This window comes from Protopterus annectens, chromosome 2.part1, assembly GCF_019279795.1.
Source record: "Protopterus annectens isolate FY-2018-M chromosome 2.part1, PAN1.0, whole genome shotgun sequence".
Classification (NCBI taxonomy): domain Eukaryota; kingdom Metazoa; phylum Chordata; order Ceratodontiformes; family Protopteridae; genus Protopterus; species Protopterus annectens.
The window spans coordinates 77669881-77690900 of record NC_056729.1 but is presented as its reverse complement, the minus strand read 5'-3'; the positions used below and the strand labels follow the sequence as shown (position 1 = coordinate 77690900).

Here is a 21020-nt window from a genome sequence, read left to right as displayed (position 1 = left end):
TACACACTCTAGGGATCTAAACCTTGTTACCACAATAAACAGGACATGCTGGAGGGACAGATTCCTGTCCCAGAGACTTCCTATACTCTGGAACAAGCTACCCATCTATGTCAAGCAAAGTTCCTCATTAGCACTCTTCAAGAAAAATCTTGATGAGTGGATGGGAAATAGGAAATACACCCCGGGGATCACTTCTGTGGCTCTGCTCGACATGGGCACAGGAAATTAACTTTCTTGGGTGATGTAAGCCAGGGAACCTTGTTGGCTAGGATTACTTAGGCCCTTGGGCTGATAGCTTAGTACCTACCTATGAACCTATAAGACAGAAAGAGACATAATGACCCTGTTTTTGCATGCAGGCCAGTGTGTAAGTTAACACCCTAACCCCTCATCAGATTGGACCTATGTTAGGGAGTTGTCCAGACATGAGAAGATGTGTGCCCTTTGTCCTGCACAGCATAACAGCAAAGCCAGGGAACTGATAAGAACCCTGGGAACAGTGGCTAACCCAATTGTTAAAGTATTAAACTGGTAGTGGGATGCCCTTGCTTTGAACCTGAGGAAGCACAAGTGATCCCTGTCTTTAGGTATGTGCATGTATGCATCTTTCAAGTCTAGGGTAACCATCAAGGATTGATGAAACAGGAAGATCAACCTGGAATGAAACTTCATCATCTTGAACTTTGGCACTTTTTTAAATTTATTTAACCTTGACAGGTTCAGGGTTTGGTGTCCTAAGGGCCATGTTTTCTTGGCACCAGAACCAATCTTGACAAGAAGCCACTCATCTCTTATCTCTTTTGTACTATCTCTTTCTCTCTGTAGCTTTTTGCAGAAGCAAATTATCCAGCAATGGTCACACTAGATGCTTCTCACCATTGGGAACTAGAGAAATTTCCTGGAACTTTGGGAGAGATAGGAACTGCAGCCTGTATATCCCTGGGAGACCACCTGCAGCATTCATTTGTCCTCTGTAAGGGATTTCCAATGTTTTGAGAATGGGGGCATTTGGCATCCTATTCGTTTGGACTTCTATAAATAGCATGGAGGATTTGAATGCTGTCACTGGATGTTTGATAAGTGAGGTGGGACACAGAAGTGTCACATTCTCTAATGCTGCTCCCTATTTGAGACATGGCCCAAAGAGTTCCCATGTCTCCCTTTCCAATCACTTTTCCACTTTCTTTTTTTGAAAGATCTTTTTACCCCTGATGCTGGAATTTAAGTCAGGGTTTAAATGGTTAGTTTCTATTGTATCTTGGTATAAGAGGGTGGAATACTTGTTTGACTGATTCCATTGTCCTACTAATTTCCTCTAGTTTTTTTTAATAGCTCTTGTGAAGGGGATCCAAAGTGCAGCTCCTTATCCAGGAATGCATTAAGGAGTTGAACTTTCAGATCCTCTGGCAGGGGGTGATATCCTCCTCAGTCAGTCATGTTTATTAATAACTGTCCACACAGTAGCAGCTTTGGGTGAGTCTACAGCATCATAACCACATTTTATTGTAATATGGTGTCTGCCCTCCTCAGAATTGGATTTTGCCTTCAGAGTACTGACAGCAGCACTCCTTAATTCCTTATTCAGTTGCTTAAGGATTTCACTCTGATACCTGATCATTTTAGTTTGGCAATTTAGGGCAATGAAGAGCAGGGATGTTGACGTGCACATTCTTTACAAAACAGTCCAAGGTTCTGCTCTCCTTGTCATTGGGAAGGGTATTTGGACGTGGCACCAGCTTGTATTCTTTTGCAGCATCTAAGGACACCACTGCTGGATCTGATACTGTCTTCTTATCCAGATATTTAAAAGGACCTTACATCCCATTAAAATAATCATAACTCCTAAGAGCAAGAGGAACAGGAATCTGGTTTCAGGGTTGCAGCAATAAAGCCATTTTGCAAGGCCTCAAGCACTAGAGGAATGGCCAAATACTATGCAGTGCCAAATACAGAAGGCCCTTGTATATTTTCTGGGCATTTAAGCACTCCATTGCTTCCCACTTAAATTGCTCTTTCATCAGAAAGTGTCTTCCCAAACGAGATATCCCCTGTGATGGAATTTCAGAAACCTCAAAGGGGAGAATAACTGTGACCTGTTTTCTCCCCTTCAGAGTCCGATAAGTCTCTTAGGAAATGATTCTTTCTTTTCTAGGGAGTAGGTGAAACTCTGGAAGTCTGGCCAGACCTCACTCAGAGAACCCTATGGAGATGTTAAACTAAGATGTGCTGCTGATGCAAATTAGGAGTCCTACTGGTGAAGAAGGAATGCATGTCTGTATCACTGATGATTTAGATTCAATTAGCAGCCTGACTGCCAAAGAGACTACTGTAGCCAAATGGCTTTTCTCGTTTCTTTGTTTGGGTGGGGGGAGAAGGAGACACAGGACTGGCCTTAGCACTCATATCAGATACAGTCAAGTCAGATCCCCCTTACTGTGCAAGCCTTGTGCAAAATTTCTGGGAGCGAGTATGCATTGTTTGCTGACATAATTACATACATGCAACCTGAGAGAGAGTTAGCCATGTTAGAAAAAAAAAGTTACTGCACTTATGATGAAATCAAACCTTCCTGACTTCTGCCTACTTTTTGGTTGTTCCCAACACCCATGTATTTAAATACACAGGGGATGGGAATCCCCATACAGTGAAAAGTCAAAATCAGGCATAGCAAAATCTAGGAAGAAGAGGTGAAACGCCAACTAAAGGAAATTAACATATGCTACTGGAAGTTACTGGGATTGGAAGGAAAAAAAGTTAGTGGAAGAATTCTTATCAAAAATAATACAGTTCTACATCCCACAATCTGACTCTCATCTCAGAACAAATGAATTGACTGATGATTCTCAGGCCCTTAGGAATCTCATCTTGCCCTGTGATTCCTGGAATGAATGGTCTGATCGCATGCAGGTAGAGGAGACATTAGGCTCAGTCCTCCGGACACTGTGTGTGTGTGTGTGTGTGTGTGTGTGTGTGTGTGTGTGTGTGTGTGTGTGTGTGTGTGTGTCTGTGTGTGTGGTTCAAAAAAAAAAAATGTACAAAAATTCAGAATCATCTGGGCACTGACAATCATAATTCCCTCCTGAGCTGTGTGCGCGTGACATTTCTGCAGTGTTCCCTTTCTATATGTGTAAATGTTACAAACTTACCTGGGTGGTAACACAGGCTGTGCAGTCGTTGCTCCTCCCCATTCTGAATGTTTTGAATTCTAAAAGAACAAAAGAAAAAGCTGATGATTCTGCAGGACCATGACATCGAGTTACCACTGTGCACTTTTAACACACCAAATGGTCACCTTCACAAAGTAAAGGGAGAAAAAGATATGAGTGCATTATGAAATAAAGAAAACAGGAGGTTGGAAAGGCTTAACAGAGTGGATGGTCAGTAAAAGATGTGGATTAATGAATAAATAATGTACTGTACTCACAATACACCTAGTCAGCAGACATGCTCAGGGCACAGGGGTACACAATGTACTTAATCTTTTCACAGAAGAAATAATTCTTAAATTGATTTTAGTTTAAACATACACAAGGCAATGAGAATTCATGTCTTTTACCCAGAACTCTAAAAGAAATGTGGAAGAAATTTCTAATATGTATCCATCAAATCTGAAGATCTTCATGACAAAGTTAATTGCACCAGTGGAATCAAATGATCTACATCTTGCTATTCGTGGAATCCCCAGTTCAGAGGCCCATATTGACAAGTTCACTGAGACTTGTTTAAGGCCTCACTTAACCATTAAACTGCACAATGGCTGGCCTTCAAATATAACTGAGGGCTTTTCTGTAAGGAAAATCAAACACCACAGACATGTATCACATTACAAACCCACTAACAAATCCCATGGCATTAGGTATATACAAAGCCCCTATAGCAAGGCTGTGCTTGATGAGTGAAAGGAAGAGTTATATTAGAGATGCACACCAGTCAAAGATCTTCAGATGCACTTAAGTATGCATATCAGAATTATCTTACTTTAAGTGGATTTTTGGACTGCGTTATTCCAGTGGAAAAGATTACCATACAGCTGAGTAACAACAGCCAGGAAGAGGCACAGAGAACAGGGTATGAGAGCTCTCAAAAACAAGTGCACTAGCTAACACGCTTCTACCATTAGACTACAAATCCAAGCTAAATTACTTGCTTAACATGTAAACAGATGGCCAAGAAGCCACAGCACCCCCTAAAACACACACTACGGTTAGCAAATGCTTTAGTCAAATGTCCTTTAAAAGCACTGGACTTGCTGATGATAAACTATGCAGCTGGTTAACTGTGTGGAAAACCACTTTTTCAACTACCTAATTCCCTTCTCCAGCTACCGCAAGGATATAAACAGCTGACTCATACCGTGCAAAATGTTAGCATGGAAAAAAATAACCATGACTGCTGAAGTAAACTGACATTGAGAAGATTTTTGCACACTACTGCATATGGCTAAATAGCTTATGCTAATGTGCTAGCTGCATTAATTAGCTTGCACTTTGTGGTACAGCTTTGCTTCTAAAAAACAGTTGGAATGCAGAACTTAGGAAGGCTAGATCATATCTCTTCTCTTTTTATCACTTAACCCTCATAACATGACATTTTTTTTAAATGGAGGGGGTTTCTGTTAGGACGAAACAGACACATTTGCAGAAGTGAAGTATATTTGCTTACAATAATGCAAGTGTGCTTGTAAATATAAATCTCAGAGGAAATGTATCAGTACTGCAACCCCCTAGAAATCATTTGCTGAGGGGAAACGTAGCTGAAAACTGGAAGCTATGTATCCAAACATGATTTATTTCTCATTGCAAGTGGATTAGCTGACAAGTCTCATCAGCTCTGTCTACTGTATACAGAGAGAGCATTTGGGAAGGCCAACCCTCTTAATCTTGAATTATTTTCTGTTTTCTCCCTCTCCACTTAAAAAAATACACTTTATTCAGCTGCTCTCCACTTAAGAAAAAAATACACTTTATTCAAATGCTCTTATTCTGCATTTATTACTTCTTGTTAGTAGCCTGATTAAATATATATGCTATACCAAGAATCGTAGTTGTGTTTCAGGCCAGTTATTTTATATTTAAGAAGGTTTTGTGGTCTACACTCTTGTGGACAAACCCTCTCTCCATGAGTCTGCCAAGTATTCAGACACTATGTCTGGACAATTCCCATCAGTTTCTCCTGCCAGCCTGGACAACATGGGCATACTGAGACAGTGTAGCAACTGCCTTATGTTTACTGACGGCCCTCTTCTCCTAGCACATAATTCTTCTACTTGCGAGAAATGCATCTACATCAGTAACCTAGAATCCATGCTCTCTCGCACCACAGTCAGTCAGCTGACAAAGAGGAGATTGGTAGCACAAACGTCACACCACCCACATCACATAGCCAAGCACAACGCACACACACACCAATGCAGGGGTCCTCACTAAAAACTTACCTAAACAACAGAGACCTCCAAAACACACTCACAAAGAGCTGTACCGCCTTCAAATCTACTGACCACGGGTCAGTCTAAATGTTAACCATCACACGCACTGAATAAATAGTACTTAAGCACCTCTGTTCAGGTTGGTACAAAAATGTAGTCATTCATAAGGGGTCTTATTTAACTTGATACAAATGCAAATATTTGCTAAGTAGCTGAAATGCAAGAAAAAAATGTGGGTGCAGCTTAGAGTTAAATTTACTTAAGAAGCTGGAAGATGCAAGTCTTCACTAAACTCAACTTAGCTTCTCCATCTGATAATAAGCAAACGTGGCAAAATTTTGAGTATTTAAATTATCTTGCATTGGGAATTACCTTTTATGTGTTGATTGACTAAACTTTCAAGACATTCAATGCATTCTGTTAAGTTTCATTTTTATTATCAGCCAACATTTTCTCAGGGATTGATCTTTCCAGAGTAAAGTATTTGCAGTAATCTGAGACTGATATGCTGGTTGCATACCACTGTCAGTGGTAAAAAAAGAAGTGGAAGCAGGATGGAAATGGCTCCCTTTCTTATGCTATTTTTTTGCTTTGTTTTGTTTAATGGACTGAGTAACTTTTATTATAAGTCAATTCCAAGCATAACTTATCATAAAAGTGAAATGATAGATGGTAGCACTGCTCAGTCACAAAAGCGACAGCTTTATTATCAGCACACCTCTCAGCCTCCAAGCATTAAAAGTCATTGCAATGACCTTAAAAAAAATCATAGATGGTTAGAAAGGCAAGTGCTTTTGGGTACGAAAAAAAAGCAATTACTAGAAAATGGAAATCAAACTCTAAACCAACTGTATTTGAAATGTTGAATATTGTAACAGAGATAAAAGAACTGGAATTGGAATCTTTAGAAAAGGGTAGGAACAAATGATATAGAAAAACTGGAAATTGTGAGAACAATATATGCAGAATAACACTTTGGAGGAAGAATGAGATTTAAAGGAGAACCGCACCCACAGACTCAAAAAAACATGTTTATTTCATCATGGTTTTATGCTTCCTACTTTTTAACACTACTCTGGGACTATTTACAGGTTTTTAAATATTTTTATACACAGTTTTTGAGTCTGACCACATGGGGTCTGGCATCTTGAAATAATTCTGTTTAGTCTGTTCCATCATGCAGTGCTTATCTGTAAAAAAAACAAAAAAACAAAAAAACAAAATGATGTCATGTATGCCCATTTCTTCCTGAAGCTCTTATCACTGCATTGATTTTACATGCATACACTGCTGTCTTTCAGGCAGTTTTAAGTAATATTCCATGCTATTCAGTGACTACTTAAAACACAAACAGTGCAAATGCCACAGAACAGACTTTCAAAGTGCTTTTTACTGCTGCTTCTTTTCAGAATGGCTAAACTGCAGTGTTTTGTGAGGCCTGAATTATACTACTTTGACTCATCTCTCATCCCCTTCACACCTAACTTCCCTAGCTGTCAAAGTGCTATGGGTAATTTGAGCTGTTACTACTTGTGATTGACAGCCCACAGCAGGAGACTTGACTCATGTACTGTTTCCTTGTTCTACCCTTTACTTTCTGTATGGGTAGGGAAAGGACCAGGCAGCTGTGACATCACAGCATAGGTGGGTTTTAGGAAGGTCGTGGAAATGTCAGTTTGGGGAAGGAAACTGGCCAGAAAACTACCTGTATTCAAAGGTGGTGATGACATCAATGAAATGGAGACTGCAGCAAGCTTTACCAGGGCGGGGCAAAAGTTTTTGGAAATGAAACCACCACAGTACAATAAGGTACTATTCTAGTGGAGAAAAACAATCAATTTAAAATATTTTACATGCTGTATATCTGTTTATTCATAGCAGGGACTGCAAATAGGGAGAAAAAGGACAGAGAAGTTGAGCATTTGATAACAGAATCCCATTGCTGCCCTTTAAAGGAAGGCAGGAATTACACTTTTGGTTACTTATTTCAGTTGTACTTATTGTCATCTGTGTTCTAATACAGGTTTTCTTTACTTTTATGGCTTTTTTCATTTTTTTGTATAAAAAGTATCTGCTTGAAATTTCAGTTTGGTCAGATGCCATAAACATTTTGTTTAATTTTTAATAAGTGAGAGAATTGGGATTTACTGCAGGATCTGTGTTTGTGCAAACAACTATGGAGGTATTTTTTTTGTTTGCCTAACACACATTTACTTGTTATTTCTGATTGGTCTGGTGCATAAATTTATAGTTTGATTTTTGCAGTAATGGGAGTACTGCAATTTGCTGCAGGAGCCATGTTACATACATCTGCTCACATTGAGTTTTGTTAATTCTGCTGAATATTATTTGATAAAATCTGTATGTAAAAAGGGCCCTCTGTTTGGTACATCTGCTGCTTTCCCTGTCACTGCTTGATATATTAAATCCTGGGATGTGTAAATGTGGGAGATGTAATTTTTGTAAGCATATTGAGACTACTAGAAATTTTCAAGTTAATAATCAAACATTTGTGATCCAAGGTAAGTTCAGTTGTGAGAGCATGGGGTTGTTTATCTGAAAGGCATCTCAGATAATGTATTTATGAACATTTATATAATATTGGGAAGCAGAATTCCTTAAATGCCTTGGCTAGACATATAACTTGTCCAGGACAATTTTTTTTTCTGGTCATCAAGCATGTTTGTAAGGACATTTGTGGGGGCCCTTGGTCTCTCAAATTAGAGGAATGAGAGCTTATCTGGCAGCTTCAATTAAATGCCTATGTCTACCCAGGTTTAAATGAACAATGCACTTTTAAATGTTTATTGAAACTTATTATCCTCGGAAAGATAAAACTTTCCATTTTTAATGGTTATTGTTTTAGTAGTTAAAATAACTAATTTACACACTTTTCCATATATATATATATATATATATATATATATATATATATACACACACACACACATTTTTTTATTTTATTTTTTTTCGATGTGCATTTTGGTAAATAGGTATATATTTATACTATATTACTTTATCAATGTAGTTATCACTTTAACAGAGAGTGCAGGATGTGATGTCATTTGAAACATTTTTAAGACGGTATTTTAAGTGAATGTTCTTTTGCCTTTTTATTGTTATCAGTTTGTGTTTCGAAAATTTTGTGGTTTCTTTTGTGTTTTTTTGCTAGAGAATAGGTTGCAGATCCTGTAGGAAGAGTGAAATGGTTTTATTGTTTTATGACTTCCAAAAGATCTCAGCAAAGCTCTATCTGTGTGTATGGTAACATATAGTTGCTAGAATCATATAGGCTTCTAGTGTTGGTGATAGCACGGGAAACAGAGTCAGATGACCAGATATGTGTGATAATATTCTGTAAGCCAAAATTAGTTTGCTCTCAGCATTCAAAGAACTGAAATAACATGTTCTTTCTTTATTTTGGAAAAGCCACATGACTTTTGAATTTTGTATTTAATCGTGCAGTGTGGGTTTTGGATATTTCTGAAGAAGTTCTGATTTTACTAAAAGTGAATGAAAGCACTAAGATCCAGTGTCCATTTGCCTCCATCACATTGCTTTTCAGCAGCACTGTTTGGTTAATTCAATTCTTTGGAGTTGGAGATTAGAGGTGATTGTTTTGCTCTCAGCAATCTGCATTTTGTCTTGGATCTGACAACAAAGACCACTCACCCACAAATCACCTTGCCTTGCTCTATTCAGTAAGTAACTTAACTAGGGAACAGTAATTCTTTTTAGATTAGTCAGGAAAATATAGTGAGATTAGAAGTACTTTTTCTATAACTGCGTGAAACTTTCTGTCGGCGTTATTTTTAATATTCCCTGTGACTGAAAAATCTGGTGTTTACTGTAAACAGATATTTAGTATTTTCTTGTACTTTTATTTATTATTAAATATATTTAAAGTTTTCATTGTGGGTGGTCCTTTTTAGAAAATATGTAAGCTTTGAGAGTATTTACACATATTTATTTGGTGATAACTCTGGCTACTCCTGAAAGCCTTGCTGTTTGGTCAACATTACCATTTGTATTAATATTAACTTTACTCAGCATAATTGGATGCCCTTTTAAGAGCCTTATAGTAACGGATTGTTGGCAGTGAATCTGCTTTATAGTGTGGGCAAAACTGGTAGAGTCAGTAATCTGTGCCAGCCTTTCCCAGGTGTGTGTGTGTGTTTATGAAAATTAAATCTCAGAGTGTGTGTGTGTCAGCTACTTGGGGCAGGGGCATGAAGCACTGGCTTCACAGTGCCATTGGGAAGCCATTGGGGACCTGGGGAGAGACAGACAGAGATACCCAGACCCCGGGCTGAGTCTGTGCCCTGTGTGCTCTTAAGGGAAACTGTGCTTGATGCAGAGAAGTCTGCATATGGAAATACTGAGTGTTATCTGTTTGTATTCCAAGTGAATGTCCCTTTCCAGTGTCAGTGGTGAGGATTCAGATTCCTTGATTCCTGGCCCGGTGTGGGGATGTCACAGCACCAATCATACACAGTTCAAAGCAGACATATAGACCCACATATGCTGAGGCACTTAAACCTAATCTTTCTAAACCCCAAAGGCCTTCTAGATGAATAAACACAACAAATACTCTCAACAGCCCCAAACGCACTCTTTCAAAACAACACCTGTATCAATACATAAAGCCACATCTCATGGAATCTTTACTTATAAGCCCATAAGGGAAGCCATCACACAATCCAAGATTCTGGTCATTTTAGACTCCATTGTAAGACACACTGATGTCCCTCTCACCAGGCTGAGTAAGGAGAAAGCCATGGTCATTTGCTTATTAGGGGCCAGGATCTGCCACATTAAGCATGCACTTAGGTCATTGGACCACAAGTATCGATATGACTCATAGTCCATGTGAGTGTAAATGACTGGGAATGCACCTCCGTACACTGTATGAAGACAGACACCATGGAGTTCTTGGATATGTGTCCCAGGCTGGTATAAGCCTAGCATTGAGCAGCATTTTACCTTCTCCAAGGATGATGCTGTAATACGAACAGAAGATAACTTGACTTTAATAAATGGCTTAGTTTTTGGTGCCATTCTAAGGAGGTGCAATATTTGTCAGCACTGAAGGAAATTATCAACAGACTACACTGCTTTGCCAGGGATTGTCTGCACCTCTCCCCTCTAATCTTTCAAATATTGGCTAAAACATTGTCCTCCTCCAGAGCACCTTTTTTAGGCAATGCCAAACTGAAAGTACTTCCAACACAGCAAATCAAAACCAAAAAAATCTACAGGTTTTATTGCTCAATGCTAGGAGTCTAAGCAAAAAAAAAAAAAAAAAACTCTACTCCCTACAAGCTCTCCTCACCCTAGAAAATGCTGATGTCTGTGCTGTCACTGAGACATGGTTTAAAGCCGCTGCTTTCCACATATCTAGACCAGCTGCTACACAGACTGGGACTAAAGGTGGAGGTGTCTCAGTTTACAAAAAAATATTACCTCAAGGCTAGTCAAACAGGACAATGCACTTGAGCTTCTCTACATTCAAATCACCATAGGCAAAATCCCATACAATTTCCTTAAAGTTATGGGTCCCCCTTTATGACACAGGAAACCCATAACATATATTTAAAGCTGTTGGAAACACTCACCATCTAACCCAATACCATATTCATGGGCGAACTTAATTACTCCACTATTAAATGGGAATCATATACGACACCAAATGTACAGGCACAGAGATTCCTGGACTTTGTAATCACAAATTCCCCTGGGCCAGCTGTCAATACAACACACCAAGGGTGCAAACATACTTGATCTGTTCCTTTTTAATATGGGAGAGCGCTGCACACCCCCTAGTGTAAGGTCTTCTTTGTAAAGTTAGACCACAAAATGGTCTGCTTTGAAATAAAAATAAAACCTGTTACACTAGCTACCCCTGGAACATTCAAGAACTACTCTAAAGCTAACTTCCTCCTACTAAGAGATACCTGGCAAAATTTCAAGGCCTGTTCACAGAAACCATATATAAACATGCTAATAGTAGCATAGAGGCAACTGTACCCCGCAGGAAGAAGTACAGAACTACCTCAAAAAATAAGCCACCCTGGTGGAATCACAAAATAAACAGGCTTTACAACAGAAGGAGGAAAATCATAGCAAAATTAGAGGTTTAGCAACCACCAGGATAAAAGTACTTTCATCAAATTAAACAAACAACACAGAGGACAAATACAGTCTACGGAAGCCAAATATAAGGTGCATTTGGCCTCCCATATCAAGGACAAACACAAGGCATTTTTCATCTAAGTCCACAATCTCAAAGGCAATACACAATTGTGTGTAGAGCTCATTGTTAACAGGAGCCACCTATACTGAGTGAGAAGATATAGCAAACCTAAAGGCTAACAAATTCAACTCCAACTTTACCCCGCTCTTCCCCTCAACATTCCCTCAGAAAATACCATCAAATAAAATTAGGGAAAAGGTCCTTAATATTCTCTCTAAGGCCAAGAAGACTGTAACAATGGGCCCAGACAACATCCCAGGATGACTTCTAAATAGCATTAAACATGACCTATCAGGCCCTCTGGAATTGATACTCAACTGTAGCCTCCAAACAGGCTTTGGGCACAACAAATGGAAAACCGCAGCAGTCATCCCTCTGCACAAAGGTAGGCCATGTACAGACCCTGGAAACTACAGACACACAAGTCTCACTAGTCTCATATACAAAGCCATGTAAATGATCAATAATGATAAAGGAACCTTCCAGACACTGAACCCAATCCAATTTGATTTTGTCAAGGGCAGGTCATGCCTACTCAACCTACTGGGCTGCTTTCAGAAGGACATCAAAGCAATGCATGACAGCAAAAATGGCTCACACTACCTACCCTGAACTGGCCAAAGCATTTGACACAATACCCCACTCAAACATTGTTGACAACTGAAGAGGTTAGGTATAAACCCTTATATCACCTGCTGGATTGCCAGCTGGCTCATAGACTGGACCTAGGAAGTTAGAATTGGAGAGTCCACCTCTATAAAAAGGCCAGTCAAAAGTAGAGTCCTTCAGGGATTGGTCCTGGGACTGTTCCTTTTTAGCATTTACTTCACTGAAGTCAAGGCCAATGTCAGTGGCTCCTGGCTGACTAAATTTGCAGGAGATTTCAAATTAGGAGCAGTCATATAATCCTCCAGTGACAATTTTTTTTCCAGGAAGGGCTGACTCAGACAAGTAACTGGTGTCAGAGCCATGGAGTAAAACTAAACACCAAGGAATGCAAACTAGTATAGTTTGGGAAGTCATCCACCCCTGGTAACTGTCATACTGACAATACACCCCTAAGAGCTAGTAGTCTGAGAATTTGGGACACACACAGAAAGTAATCTAGCCTTCGACCATCACATGTCTACAGCAGTGAGGAAATCATTCTATGCTGTGCAACTTATAAACAAAGGTCTAGGTCTGAGGAGGTCATTGTTCCACTGTATTCGGCATTCATCAGACCTATCATTGAGTACAATGCCCCTTTGGTATGTACCTAACCAGGCATATCCAACAATTGGAATATCCACAGAGGTTCCTTACTAAAAGAATACATGGCATACGTAACATGTCCAATGCAAACTGTCTCAAGGCCTTATCCCTGTACTCTGCCTCCTATAAGCTGTTGAGGGGAGATTTATACCTGGCATACTAGGCATTGTGAGACCCAACCCTGATGGACCACCTGCATATCTGCAAATCAAACAGAACCAGAATGACCTATTCTAAAGTCTTAAACCTTACCTGTAATATAAACAGAATCTGCTGAAGAGACAGGTATGGATATCAGAGACCACCCCTCTCTGGAACAGGCTCCCCATTTATGTGAAGCACAGTTCCTCCCTAAGCCAATTCAAGTGCAACTTGGACAATTGGATGGGGAACAGGAATTTCATCCCCAGTTTGGGACCTATGTCTCTAATGGACACAGACAGCCTGTAAATAGATCCTGTCCCAGGCTCCTGCTTGTAAATGTTTCATCTCCCAAGCCCCTGCTTGCCCTTATCAAGGGTACCAGAACTTGTCAAGAGATTTGGGATGCATAGCTAGGCTTAAAAAGTTCCTTGGGGTTGTTAGTCTACTAAACACCTATGAGCCTATAAATATCAGATAAGTAACTCTCAGAAGGCTAGAGCCAACATCATTATAATAAACAAGCAGCTCACGAAGTTTAACTAAATCCCCCAAACTTAAGTTTGAGAGAAAAACTGTCACCCAAGCAAAGGACAACCACAAAGCCTTCTTTATGTATGCTCATAATCTCAAGAGATCTATGCAGCAATGTGCTGTGTTCACTTTGAAAAACATTACCTACACACAAGCAGAAGACAATGGCAAACTTTCTAACTGCTAAATTCAGCTCATACTTCACCCCTCTTTCACCGCCTGTTATCTCACAAAATAAAGATCCCCCCACTTTTTCAAAAGACCAAGTCCTGAAAGTGAAGTCAATGGCCACGAATACTGCATCAATGGGCCCTGACAATATTTGAGGATGCATCACAAAAGTACAGTTGTGTACACTTACCATAAATGTAGATGTTCGAGTGTATTCACTGTTGCAGTCATTACATTTGGATAATCTGCTCACAGGTTGCCCTCAGTTGGCCTGATTAACAAAGTCTTGGGCCCTGCGTCGGTTGCTGTCTCCTCATCCATGACGTCAGGTCATCGGGGGTATAAAACATGTAGCCGACATCATTACATCATTTTGTTTTGCCCCAGATGTCAGGTGCCCCCCTAATGGGAAGCAATTAAATCTATAAATATACAAGGTTATACCTCAAACAAAAAAGCAAATATACCAAAAAGCTTTTAAGTATTGAAAAGGAGACAAGAGGTATAGCCAAAAGAAGTCAGGGGGCTGGCTGGAGGGAGGGTAACCAAGACTGCAACAGTGAATACACTCGAACATCTACATTTATGGTAAGTGTACACAACTGTACTATATTCTTCATGTTTCACTGTTGCAGTCATTACATTTGGGTAGATTCCCAAAGCTAAGGATGGGAGGAGGAATTTAGATAGCATTAGGACCAGCTAGCATAAGGCCCTGCAAAACTGCAATGGCACAGCCAGCTCTGGATTTAGAGAAAATTGGCAAATGGTAATGCTTGGTGAAAGTATGTACAGAACTCCAGGTAGCAGCTTCTAGGATGTCCTTGGTAGGTACACTTCTGAGCAAGGCTGTAGAGGTAGATGCAGCCTTGGTTGAGTGGGGTCTGATCCCCTGTGGGATAGGTTTTTCATGGTGCTTATAGCAGAAATGAATGCAATGATCTATCCATTTGGAGATGGTTTGCTTTGAAATAACCTTCCCCTCTGTCCATGCAGCAAATGCCACCAGCAGTTGTTCAGATTTTCTTTGAGGTTTAGTCCTGTCCAAGTAGAATATAAGTTATCTGTGCACATCTAAGGAGTGCAGTATCTGTTCCCCTTTTTTCTGTAGATTAGGAAAGAAGGTTGGCAAATGAATGGACTGATTAAAGGCCACACTGGATACCACCTTTGGTATGAAAGAGTGATTGCTCCTGAGGGACACCCTGTCCGCATAAAAGATGATTAAAGGCTCCACTGCCATAATGGCCTGTAATTCAGATACCCTTCTTGCTGAAGTGATGGCTAAAAGGAAAACTGTTTTCCAAGAAAGAAATTTTTTAAATCTGCAGTAGCAACTGGCTCGAAAAGAGGAAGGGTGAGTTTCGCCAATACAAAGTTAAAGGTCCCAGGCTGGAGTTGGAGCTCTCCTGGATGGATTTAAATTTTTGGCGCCTCTGAGGAACTGTTTGAGCAGTGGATGAGAGAAGAGGGGAGGGTACTGTGTTATAATGAGCTGAAATGGCTGAGGTGTGAATTTTTATTGAGGAAAAAAAGACAGGCCCTTGTGAAGCATCTCAGTTAAGTATTGTAAAATCTGAGGTAAATTGGGCACTGCTGTGCTCATTCCTTGAGAATGGTTCCAAGCACAGAATCTTTTCCATTTGTCAGCATAAGATTTTTAGTACTAGGCCTCCTTGCCTCTAAAATGACATCCATCACTGGTTTACTGAGGTATGGTAAAGCAGAGCTTAGGTAATTAGTCAGGCTGCTAGGTTCAGTGTTAGAAGCTGAGGGTGCAGAATCTGGTTCCCCTGCTGAGACAGCAGGGTAGGAGCCTGAGGCAGGTGCCATGGGGCCAACAGTGACACACTGCGCAAGAGGGGGTGCCAGTGTTGGCGTGGCCAGTCTGGCGCAATCAAAATCATCATTGGTTTGTCTTGTTTGATCTTTAGTAGTACTCTGGAGAGCAGAGGCAGAAGAGGAAAGGCATAAACTGATTGGATACAATGTCCTTCAGCTGGAACAACCTATTTCCATGCTAGTCTGTGGGAAGTCCTTGCGCAAAATTTTTCCAATTGATAGTTCTGGGGGGAGGCAAACAGGTCTATATCTGGGCCCCCCCCCATTTGCTTGTCAACATGTTGAAAATCCTTGGTTCCAGTTTCCACTCTTGTGGGTCCATGAGGTTTCTGCTTAGTCCGTCTGGCAGTGTATTTAGTTTTCCTGGTAGGAATTGAGCTTGTAGATGAATTTGGTAGCTCAAGGCTGTGTTCCACAATGCCATGGCTAGTCTGCAGAGGGGGTAAGAATGTGTACCCCCCTGCTTGTTTATGTACCACATAACAGTGGTATTGTCAGTATTTACCATTAATTGTCTTGGAAGACTGTGGTACTTGAAGGCTGTCAGAGCATTTTGTACAGCTAACATTTCTTTATGATTGATGTGAAGGTGCATTTGAATTGGGTTCCATTTGCCCTGAATGTACTTCCCTGCCAGGAGAGCCACCCATGCACAGTCTGATGCGTCTGTTGTTAGGGTTTGGGTGGCAGGGGGTAGTGTGAATGAAAGTCCCTTGTATTGGTGGCAGGCCTCTGCCCACCAAAGGAACACTAGGCATAGGCAAGGAATGATAGGAATCACTGCTTCTAGATCCTGAGAATGTTGACACCATAGGCTTTTTAGATACCATTGTAGTTTCCTCATATGCAGTCTTGCATATGGAATTAGAAGAATGCAGGAGGCCATGAACCCCAAGGCTTGTAGTACTTGCCTTGCAGATAAGCAGGGTTTTTGTGGCCACTTGTTTGAAGTAGGTTGTCAAATGAATTTGTTTCTCTGGCATGAGGAAAGCCATCTGGGAAGTTGTAGTCAAGCTTGCTCCCAGGAATATAATTTGTTGACAAGGTACCAGGTGTGATTTCTTTTCGTTTATGGTGTAGCCCAGACAAGTTAGCACCCTTTGTACAAACGCCAGATGATTCAAAAGTATGTCCTGGTATTCTGCCTGAATTAGACAATTGTCCAGGTATGGGTATATTTGAATATTTCTTTGCCTGCAAAATGCACTGACTGGAGCTAGGCACTTTGTGAATACCCTGGGTGCAGTAGATAAGCCAAAGGGCAGTGCAGAGAACTGATAGTGCATGTAGCCTGCTTTGTGTAGGTATCTGCTGCAAGATTCCCTGATTGGGATGTGCAGGTATGCTTCCTTTAAATCTAGTGTTGCCAACAAGGCATATTTGCTTAGCATAGGAAGCAATTGATGAAGAGTCAGCAACGTAAATTTTGGAATCACTAAAAAGGTGTTTAGAGTAGACAGATCCAGGATAGGACGCCATGAATTGTCTTTTCTAGCTGCCAGGAAAAATCTCAAGTAGAAACCTTGTCCATTTTCCTCTTCTGGTACCAACTGAATAGCCCCTATGCTTAAGAGAGAGAGTACTTGCTTTTGGGCCTCTGCCCACTAATTTGGAGGTAGATCCGGCCAACCACTTGGAGTTGGTAACATGTGGAAGTGAAATCTGTATCCTTGGGACACTATTTAAAACCCATTTGTCCTGGGTAATGTGTCCCCAGTTCTTTGCATGAAGTGCAATCTTTCCCCCCAAAGGGGTAGTCAGTTGAGAAGTGCTTGGAAGTTTTACAAATAAGTCATTGAGATAGTTTACCATAGGGGGGAGTTTTATTACTCCCAGATTTGGAAGTGCAGGCCCCCCACTGCTTAGTCCTGTGTGTCCTCTGGGACTGAAGCCTGGGTGCTCTGCTGGATCTGGGTTTGGACTGAGAAGGTCAGGAAGAGGCAAGAAAGGACAAATTCTTAGAAGGCAAATGCCTACTAAATATTGGAGGTCGTACTTGTAAAAAATCTTTAACAGTTTGTATAGATTTAGCTTTTCCTCCACCTTTTTAAGAACTTCTTCTGCCTTGTTGCCAAACAGGCGGTCCTGATTTAAGGGAGCATCCAGTAATTTCGCTTTAACATAATCTGGCAAGGATTGTTCCTTAAGCCAAGCATGCCTTCTAAATACAGACCCAGTTACCGCAGCCATGCAAGATGCCTCTAGTGAATCAAAACCACATTGCAATGTATGTTTACCAACTTGTTCAGCAGAATGCATTAAATCCTGTAAATCCTTATTTTCAGCACAATCAGGAGTCAACATCATTTTCTGTTTAAGCAATCCAATAATATGCTGCTGATACTTTAACATATGAAACTGGCAATTCAAGGCCCTAATGGCCAAAGTTGCAGAAGTGTATACCTTCTTACCCAATCTGTCTAGGGTCCCGGAGTCTCTATATCAGAGGGGGTAGGATTTTTGGTAGCAGTAGCTTTAATGCCCTTGGGTCCCTGTGAAATGGTTTCAGGATCCACAGTAGGATTTTTGAAAAGGAACTTGTGAGAGTCAGGAATCCTGTAATATCTATCAGGTTCTCTGGAACCAGGAGGTAAAGAGTCAGGGGCCATGCTCGATTCCAAAAAGGCATCATCAACAATGTCCATTACAGAAGGTATGGCTAAAGGCCTGTGCTGGGGCAGGAGTAAGAAATCCCTACGCCTCTTTTTAGAATCGGAGCAATCCTGACTTTCCCAATGAAAATGCTCCCTGTGAGTATGCAAGGTTTCACCAAAAAAGAAATCCTCTGGGGGGGGGGGGGGGGCAGAGGAATAGAGTCCTCAACATCAGAATCCTCATAGGTAGATAAGAGTAAATCCTGGTCATCAGAGGAAACCTGGTCAGAAATATCGTAAGCAAACTCAGTCCTAAGTCTCTTAGAGGGGGAAGGTTGGCTTCCCCTGATTAAAGTAATAAGGTCTTCAGCCATTCTTATCATTTGTTTTTAGGCATAGAGGCCTGACCATGCAGCCTGGGCGTCAGTTTTCTAGACATGGTTCGAGCTTTAGGCCTTGAAGAAGAAGATGGCGTTGGTTTAATATGAAAGTCAGTAGGCCTGAATACACCTTCAGAAGCCGGTGCCTGCACAGCGGCTCCGGACCCATCCAAGGTACAGACATCCGCAGGTTCCACAGTTGAAGCATTTCGCGGCATACCGGACTCCGAATGGGTCTCAGTAGAGACCTGCGAATCTGAAGTAGCGGGTATAATGGGCTGCGAAAGCGCCTCACTGAGTACCTGCTAATTGGGTGGCCTGTCTCTGTCATTATCTTTGCGTTTTTTTCGGAATGTCGGCAGTCAAACGGCTTACCGAAGACATATCAGGATAATTAAACCAAGCACCAAAATATTTAGAAGAACAAATATATGAACAATGGATAGTTCGTGGTTTAAATAAGGCACAAAACCGACAGCGAGGTACGTCATGGTAAGGGCCTAGGCAAGAAATACAGTACGAATGAAAATCTTTATGAGGTATTTGCTTTCCACAAGAAATGCAATTATTTACTTTTACTGACATCACTTTAGAGCAAGAAAAAGTTTCCCCAAGGGGGTACTTAGCTTTTAGTTGAAGACTTCGGTTCTGAAACTCAAAAACGAAAATTTCAGGAGTTGGCTCACCAGCACTTGCGAACTGCTTCTGCTTCGGGCACCGCACAGCAAGAAAGACTGATGTAATGATGTCGGCTGCATGTTTTATACCCCTGATGACCTGACGTCACGGAAGAGGAGACAGCAGCCAATGTAGGACCCAAGACTTTGTTAATCAGGCCGACTGAGGGCTACTGCAAGCAGATAACCCAAATGTAATGACTGCAACAGTGAAACATGAAGAACATCATGCAGACTCTGCACAGAAAGCACACTAGCTAAGAATCGAACCAGAGTACCTCCTGCTATGAAGAAATAATGCTACTTAGTGTGCTGCCTAATCTTTACTATAAAACAATTAAGGGGCTAGCTTAATTTAGCTGAGCATGACTGCTCAAAAACTTACCGAGTTTGCTGCTTTATCAGAAAGGCTGGTCTTCCGACTACCAAAACGTAGAAAACTGCCAACAGGTTTCTCTGCAGGAAGTGGGGGAGGGATCTGGACATCATCAGATGAAGCTGAAAAAAAAAAAAATAAAATAAGTGTCCTTAGTTTTCCACACATACAATAAGCACACTTCACTACTATGGCTATGGAAACCACTTAGCCAAATTATCTACTTTCGTGACCAATGAAACAGGAAAATACAAACTATTTTCATGAATGGCTTTGGAAAGCTGTATAGCAGCTAACAAAACACAAAATGGCTCAAGAAAAAATCATGTTTAGTTCTAATGAATTTTCTCTGTGTGAACAAGATCAGGATGATGAAACAAGGAATGGCATTTTTCATTTTGTAGTACCACAGCTCCTAAGCACATCAAATAATGTCTCTCTCTTCTTGTGTTTACTCAAACAACTATGTTTTTCAATTCCCATTACGTATGCAGAAATAATGAAAAGTCAACCTATCTCTGTGTAAAATATAATACTTCTGTACTAAAAAGAAACAGAAAAAGGGAACTGACCCAGACACTCCACATACTCTAGAATAGACTGTCCATACAAGTCAAGCAGAGTGCCTCCTTGGCCCTCTTCAAAAGGAACCTTGACTGGATGGGAGATGGGAAATTTACCTCGGGGATCACGTCAGTCACCCTGCTAGACAGGGGTCCAGGGAAGTAAATATTGTGGGAAGAAATAGCCAGTGAATTGTTTTGGCTAGGCTTGTACAGGCCCCTAGGTAGCAGCTTCTAGGATGTCCCTGGTAGGGACACCTCTGAGAAAGGCTGTAGAGGTAAAAGCAGCCCTAGTTGAATGGGGCCTAATCCCCTGTGTGATAGGTTTTCCATGGTACTTATAGCAGATATGAATGCAACAGCCGATCCATTTAGAAATGGTTTGCTTTGAAATGGCCTTCCCCTCTGCCCCTGCAGCAAATGCCACCAACAGTTGTTCAGATTTCCTTTGAGGTTTAGTCCTGTCCAAGTAAAATCTAAGTTGTCTGTGCACATCTAAGGAGTGCAGTATCCGTTCCCCTTTGTTCTGTGGATTAGAAAAGAAGGTTGGCAAATGAATGGACTGGTTAAGAGCCACACTGGATACCACCTTGGGCATGAAGGAGGGATTAGTCCTGAGGGACACCCTGTCCGCATGAAAGATGATGAAAGGTTCCACTGCCATAAGGGCCTATAATTCAGATACCCTTCTTGCTGAAGTGATTGCTAAAAGGAAGGCTGTTTTCCAAGAAAGGAATTTTAACTCTGAACTTGCAGCTGGTTCAAAAGGAGGAAGAGTGAGTTTTTCCAATACAAAATTAAGATCCCAGA

General features: G+C 40.9%; 1 protein-coding gene across 4 annotated transcripts in view; it reads right to left on the bottom strand.

The window, feature by feature from the left end:
• SH3D19 (SH3 domain containing 19) overlaps positions 1–21020 on the bottom strand; it is a 2322497-nt gene that overhangs the window by 964766 nt on the left and 1336711 nt on the right. For all 4 annotated transcript variants that reach the window (XM_044062032.1, XM_044062033.1, XM_044062034.1 and 1 more), the window contains 2 exons: positions 19657–19769; positions 3147–3205 (listed from right to left, as the gene is read on the bottom strand). In XM_044062032.1, coding sequence (XP_043917967.1) covers positions 3147–3205; positions 19657–19769 — 172 coding nt within the window. The remainder of the gene's footprint in view (positions 1–3146; positions 3206–19656; positions 19770–21020) is intronic.